Source organism: Gavia stellata, chromosome 16 (assembly GCF_030936135.1).
Source record: "Gavia stellata isolate bGavSte3 chromosome 16, bGavSte3.hap2, whole genome shotgun sequence".
Taxonomy (NCBI): Eukaryota; Metazoa; Chordata; class Aves; order Gaviiformes; family Gaviidae; genus Gavia; species Gavia stellata.
This window is the reverse complement of record NC_082609.1, coordinates 774,536-781,591: the sequence shown is the minus strand read 5'-3', so window position 1 is coordinate 781,591 and position 7,056 is coordinate 774,536. Positions and strand designations below refer to the sequence as shown.

The 7,056-nt window shown below is 50.3% G+C and overlaps 1 protein-coding gene across 1 annotated transcript in view; it reads left to right on the top strand.

Annotated features, from left to right (window-relative positions):
• Nucleotides 1–2,895: 2,895 nt before the first annotated feature.
• SH3RF2 (SH3 domain containing ring finger 2) overlaps nt 2,896–7,056 on the top strand; it is a 41,081-nt gene continuing 36,920 nt past the window's right edge. The window contains 1 exon segment of the mRNA XM_059825568.1: nt 2,896–3,267. Coding sequence (XP_059681551.1) covers nt 2,896–3,267 — 372 coding nt within the window.

The following is a 7,056-nucleotide window of genomic DNA, read 5'->3' as shown; positions in this document are numbered from 1 at the left end:
TATAGTGCAGCAGAACCCGGAGACTGCAATCAAGATCAGAGCTTCGCGTTGCTGTACCAAGCAATTTAGAAACTCCTGGTTGGAAAAAGCCCCTGTCCCTGCCTCGGCGATCCGCAGCCTGCGTGCCCCAGGCAGGCAGGATGGGGCTTGGAGTCGCTCTCAGCTGCAGGCAGAAAGGTTGCCCAGAGCTTTAGCACCTGGTGCCATTCTCAGGAGATGAACAGCATGGCATGCTTCCCACAGCCACACATTTCCCTGGAAAAGGGTAAGACCCAGCCCCTCAGGGAGCCCAGAAAGTAACTGCTACCTTGGACTGGCTGCCTTGCAGGCAAGGTGCTCTCTGGACCCCCTGAATCCCCCCGGACCCCCCGAGTGTGCTCAGCACCGCTGGATCCCCCGGCCTGCGCCCTCCTGAGGTGCCCCACGAGGTGGCCAGGCACTCGGGCAGCAGCTGCTGATTTCCCTTGGGAATTCGCTGGGAACTGTGCACTGCAAAATGCGCGTGCTTCTCCCTGGCCGTTTCAGTCCCACTCATTGTTTTGATAGTACAACTAAAGCAGACTGGCCTTAAAGTTTAGGAAAAATTGAAGAAGTACTCACAAAACAGATTTGATCGGAGATGAGCATTACCTGGCGTACACAAAACCAGCCAGTCAACTTCATTTCCACCACTTGCCCACTGCGAGATACTTCATAATTCTGTTTCCTTTCTAATCAGATGAAAATACATCTTGAGTGTTAATCACAGAGCACAAATAGGGAAGAATATGTAAAAAAGAAAAACAACCATCAAAACCTTTGTTTTCAATATAGTTTATGTCACGCATTGCATTTAAAAACGCCCATAGATGAGATGATGTTATGTGCAACATCATTCATTAAAAAGTGTGCACTCAGTCAGCCAAGCACAAATCAACATATGACAGGCTACAAAGAAATACCAAAGTAAAAGGAAACTTGAGATGAAACAGAGTGAGGTCATTGGTTTCTTGCATTATCCTGAAGATGTTTGTCAACATTTTAATTTAGCCAAATGGCCACCATTTGAAAAAAACAAGGAAAAGAAAAAACTTTGTTTTGACAAAATCATGATCTATGGGGAAGTTCTTTTGAAAAAAAGCCACGTTAACCATTTCCACGCTGTACTTCTGAAAGAGTCCTCCTGAGAAAAGGGAAGTGGCATATGCGCAGTCTGATGGTCTTATCTGTGAGAGGACCAAATAGAAATCGTTCCTTCAGATTTAGTCTTCTCTAATATTTGTACTACTTGTAGGTTGTAAACACACAACTGAGATATGGCAGGGTTTGAAAGGAAAAATCTCTCGGATCTTTGCTACATCTACTGCTCTCTTATTAAGCAACAGATCAGTATGTGCGAGCAAGGCAGACCTCGAGATAGGAATTCAGCTGATAAAGTGAATGCAAATTACAGATACCATGAAATGTCCCCCGGCCTTCCCGTGCCACGGCCAGTGCCTCACTGGGGTGAAAAGGTGCCTGCATCAAACCCCACACTGCTGTTGGGCTTGGGTCGTGCTGCAGCATGCAGGCACACTTCCCATGGGGACCGGTGGCAAGAGCTGGACACACTCGACACCCAGTTGTGGCCGTCTCACCTCAGCACAGAACCCACTGCCCCACCAGCCTGGGAGCGGGAACAGCCGGGAGCTGCTGGAGCCCGTGGTGATGGCGCTGAAAGTCGCACGGGGAGTCAGCCCCAGCCCTGTTAACAAACATACACTTTTTGGTTTTTCCCTCTTGTCCCACAGAGCGGTTGCTGTTGAGGCGAGCATCCGTAGGAATGAGCGACTGGAGCGGTGGCTCCCCGTTTTGAGCATCGGGCACAGAAAGCCAAAACCGGGTCGGGTCTGGCACATGCTGCCCGCCCCAGCAGCCGCCGTGCCAGCTCCCCGCGCGAAGGCTCCCCTTCGGCCCCTCCAGCACGCATTGGCACAGGGTGTCCCGTCTGCGCTGTGGGGCTGCGTGGCTGCCGCAAGTCCCAGCTTGAATCCCGACGTGGTGCGCGCTTCAGTCTCAAGCAGCGTGCAGTGCTGGGGGAGCTGAACAGGTTGAGTGACTTCAGGCTGTGGGAGGAATAATCGGGTTGCTTCAGAGAGCTGAGGCAGCCAAACCGGGCGAGGATGGCACTGCGGAGCACCTTGCGTCTCTGCCAGGTACCTCCGGAGAGTGTTTGTGTTTGAAGCACTTTTTATAGAACTGCTGTCAAAACGGGTAGAGAGCGAGCTTAATTGGGACCGATCTGAAAAACGAGGCGGCGTGTAGGTGTGCGAGGGATGTGTGCAGCGAGCAGCCGCTTTCAGCCAGAGCCAAGTGTAAACAGGTCCAGTCTGATGTTTATCAGGGACTCTGATCTCCTGAGCTGGTAGATTTTTTACTGTTATGTCAGTTATGATCCACAGAGCAGGGAGCATTAGAGACAACTTTGCGTAGTGTAAGGCTGAGCATGCCTGTCCTGCTGCAGCCAGCACTGCCCCGGCCAGCAGCGAGGAGCCAGCTCACCCCGTTCGAGCTACGGGATCTGTCTGCCCAGCGAGCAGGACCTGGGGCTCCTGCCTCTGGTGTCAGCCCCAACGCCGTCCCCTCGCTCCTACTGAGTCACAAGTGACTCACTTCAAACTTGGATGTGAGCGCAAAGTATACATTTGCAAATTGGCTGGTGAGGCACTGCTTTGCAATGTAGGTGGGATGTATTACATACTCCAGCAGTCAAGTTCTGCTCTTTTTCCTCCTCCCTCTCCCTCCGTGCAGGATAGCTGTCTGAGCCCAGGATTTTGGTGCGGTTCTCGCGGGCGCAGGAAGGTGTCTCAGCCCGCTCTGGTGGATGTGGCATGTGGACGGCTCCAGCTCCGCTCGTGACGGACTTCTGCACTGAAGATGGATGATTTAGCTCTCCTTGACCTGCTGGAGTGTCCTGTGTGCTTTGAAAAGCTCGACGCCACAGCGAAGGTGCTACCTTGCCAGCACACTTTCTGCAAGCCTTGTCTGCAGAGGATCCTGAAATCCCAGAAGGAGCTCAGGTGCCCTGAGTGCAGGACCCTCGTCCTCTGCAGCATCGAGCAGCTGCCCTCCAACCTGCTCCTCATTCGCCTCCTGGATGGAGTCAGGTGTGGACAAAACATTACCAGGTTTGGCTCGATCCAGAGGTCGGGGGTCCTGTCCTCCCCTGCCTCTGTCAGGAGAGTCCCTAGGGGGTTGCAACTTCATCAGCACCGGCTGGCGACAAATCCCAGGATCCACATGGAAGGGGTAAGGAGGGTCCACGTTCTTTACTCTGTCCGTCAGCATAGAAAGCTTTATTCTTGTGTGCCAAGAGCTATGAAACTTTCCTGTTAGCAGTATTGCAGAAACGTTTGAAGTAAGAGAGATCGTTTTGTTTGCAAATCTGGCTGCTATTTCCTTGTGATATTTGACTATTTTGAGTTCATCACAACAGTAACTGCATTGACTTGGGCTGAGACAAAACCAGCTTGCCCTTCTCCTTACAAAAACTTCACAGCAGCTGTTTTCCCCCAGAGTTTTCAAGTGCTTCCTGACTTTGGAGGGGGGGGCATTTCAGGTGCTTCAACTTTCGGGGCAATATACTCATTTTGGACTGATAGCAATTAAATCAGTAATTGCAAAGCTGTAACTGTTAGAGGTGGTGAAAAGTATTTCCCGTCACTGCACCTCGGTTTCCCCAGCCATTGAAAAGGAAGGAGAGTGCGTAATGATGCTTATGTCCCTGGCAAAATACTTTGAGGTTCACTAATGGAAAATATTAAACTCAATTTACTAACTTTATCTAGGTATGATTTACTAGGCTAATTCTAAAATCCTAAGTTGTTTCTGTCTTTTTATTTAACAGTACAAAAGCTTTTCTTAAATAATGAGGACATGATCTTAGACCTGTTAAAGAAGCTTGGTTCAGACTGAATTTGGGGTAGAGACTGACGTGTGGCTTCATCTTTCCTGTGTTATATTCCTGGATTTCCATTTCTCCCACCTGATCTATTCTTCTTTACAGTGTCTCTATAAACCTTTTCACAACTTTCAAAAGCTTGACTCAAACAGCTGTTAAATCTCAGAGCATTTTTCAGAATTGCAGAGCTATAAACTTCCAGGCAGACACCGGACAGGTTTTCTCACCTGCGTGCTATAGGAGTACATACGTGCGGGTATAGCTGTGGAGCTGTAGAGGACCTCCTATGTCCTGTGGGTACAAGCTGGTGTGCGTATACCAGGGAAGCTCTGTGGCGTCAATAAGTCATCTTGGATGGATCACACATAAAACCGGATCTCTCTCAGGAGCTCCTCTCTCAGGTTTTCCCACTGGAAATTGTGGCAGTGTGGCCCTGGGAGTGAGTCCCTTTCCTGGGAGCCCTGCCTGGCCCACAGCTTATCAGGCAGGCAGGCAGGCATGCCCGTGCATGGACACAGTGCCTGGGCCAGGAGGGCGATGCGAGAAAGCCGACCTGGAAGAGGCCGTCCACTTCTCCCGCATGCACCTCTGCGGCCAGAAATTATGCTTTAGCTTAGATGAAACGTAGCTCAGTCCCCAAAGGCGCTGGGCGATGCTGTGCCGGGGGTGCTGGGGAAGTAGGGGTGGGTGGGTGACGCAGCACAGCCTGGGAGCGGACTCTGGTCGGCAGCACCCGTTAGGTGAGCGGTGGCCGGGTGGGACAGCAGCGTGGGTCGGGGGCGAGTGCAGTCCTCAGGCTGCAGATGGCCCCTCCGCAGCGACCCGTGCGGCTCGGCAGCCTCCGCCATGGGTGAGGCTGCTCCGCAGCGGGGCTGCCAGCTCCTGCGAGGAGCAGAGCTGCGGCCAGCGAGGCCCTTCGCTGTAAACCACCTCTCCAGGGGAGCTGTGGGGAGTTGCTGATGCCATTCGTGCAAGGTACAAACCTTTAGACAGCGATAGTTTTCAGCCAGACGCTATGGGTGGCATTTCAGCTGAAAATGAGGTTTGTAGTTTTTCCTACTCGACTCCCCCAGCCCCAGATAAAAAAGGACAAATATGCTCGTCTGCTCTTCTTCTTTCTCACCCGTTTCACATTTCTTTTACTAGTTCTCAGGACAGGCAGGAACTTGTTTATATTATCTAATGGCGACATCCATCAGTTTGCAGCTCCCAAAAGCATCTTAAGACCAAACTCCTGGGAATCGGCAGAGCTAGCGAGTGCTGGGTGAGAAGGCTGTGGCTACAGACCGGCGCCCTGCAGCGCTGGGGTGCAGCGCTTAGGCAGCCCTCTGACTTCCTATGTCTCTTGACAAAGGGATATAAAAACATGTTACATTGAAATGCTCTTAGGCTTAATTAGTTAATTAATCATAAAACACTTTGGAATCCTCAGCTGCAAGCTGAAGAATGCAATGTCTTAGTCACGTTTTGGTTTTGGTGGTTTTAAATGCATGTAGATGGGACCAGACGTTACTTTGGGTGCTCCAGTGGGATATTAATGCATGCGGACCCTCCCCTGAACTGGCACCCGGAATAGCAGTGCCTCACCTGGCAGTAGCAAGGACTCATTTGGAAGTGCCTGAGTGGTGCAGAGAGACAAGGCAGTAGTAAGGATGGCTTGTCGTCTCCCTACACCACAGAGTTTGAGTTTCAGGGTATTCATCTGAAGTAATCTGGGTGAGCAGAGGCCTCCAAACAATTTGAACCTCAGAGCAGATGCTGTTTGTCAAGAATCACAGTGAGAACAGCTGTCTTGCAGTCCTGCTCCACCACAGTTAATCCCACCGCAGTTGCCTTCCTGGGTACTCTTAAATGCAGTATTCATTTGCAACTGCAGTGGAAGGTCGTATGCTCTCCAAAGAAAGACTGCCCCAATCTGCACAGACTGCTAATTGCCGCTAATACTCTACACCACTTCATGCTACAAAGCAAATAAAATTAACGCGCATCATGCTGCTCTGCAGCCACCATCAAAAGCAGGATACAGGACATGTTTTGTTTTTACCAAAAAAGCCATTCTATAAATAAACTTCCTTTACTCCATGGAGCTGGGAAAATCACAAGTTTGATCAAAGTTTCTCTTCTCAGCAGCGATGTTTCCTTGCCAGCTTTTTGCTCTTCATCCTCATGAGCATCCATGAAGCCAAAAAAGTAAAATAAATCCCCTCATCAGCAAGCAAGCCAAGAACTCATATCGTTCCGAGAGCGAAGTGCAAGCAGACCCCAGCAGAGCTGCTGATTAGCAGTAATACAATACTCAGTTTGCAGTCAGGAATTTCACAGGGCCAGTCCTTAAAAAACAGGCAATATTCTAGTTACAGCCCATCCCAAACTATTTCTCATTTGCTAGCATTGAAATGACTTTTGAATCCACTTCCTACATGCTAACATGGGGTGGGCACGTTCTGGGTTTGTGCACGTGGGCACCTACGTGCGTATCTATAGCCAGGCTGTGCCTGTGCAGGGACCAAGCGGGCCCTGAGCAGCCACCGTGGGAGCAGCCGCTCGGGCAGTGCTGCACAGAGGCCACTGGCACTGCCTGGTAGCTGCTCCCGGGATGTCTGGCCAGGTTTTAAGATCTTTAACATCTATGCAGAGAGGACAAGACTTTGGATTTTCAGGATCTCCACATAATAAACTGTCTGGAATTTAAGAATAAAAGGATTTGCTAGGAGGTGAATGCGTAAATAATCTATGCTGAAGCCTTTGAACTCTTAGGAACCGCCCCTGGCATGTGCCAGATGTGGTTACGTCTTGTGCTGAAGCATCCTTCTTATCTGGCTTCAGCCCCAATGTAAGCTAAACACGGCTTTGCCGCTGGTGAGAGAACAGAAAGATCGTGTGTGCTGAGGTACGCACAAAACTCGCGTACTTCTCTGATGAGTAGCAGACCTAAACTGTACCCTATACCCGGCAAAAATCCATCCAGGCCACTAAACAGCTACTTGGATGATGAACTTTGTCATGCAACAAATACAGGGCAGTGAGCCAGAGGAGAAAAATTCCAAGTATGACAGCTTGCCTTTGGAAAACACAGACCACACACATTTAACTGTGACTTCGGCTATTTTCTCTTTGCATGAACTGAGTGCTGTAAC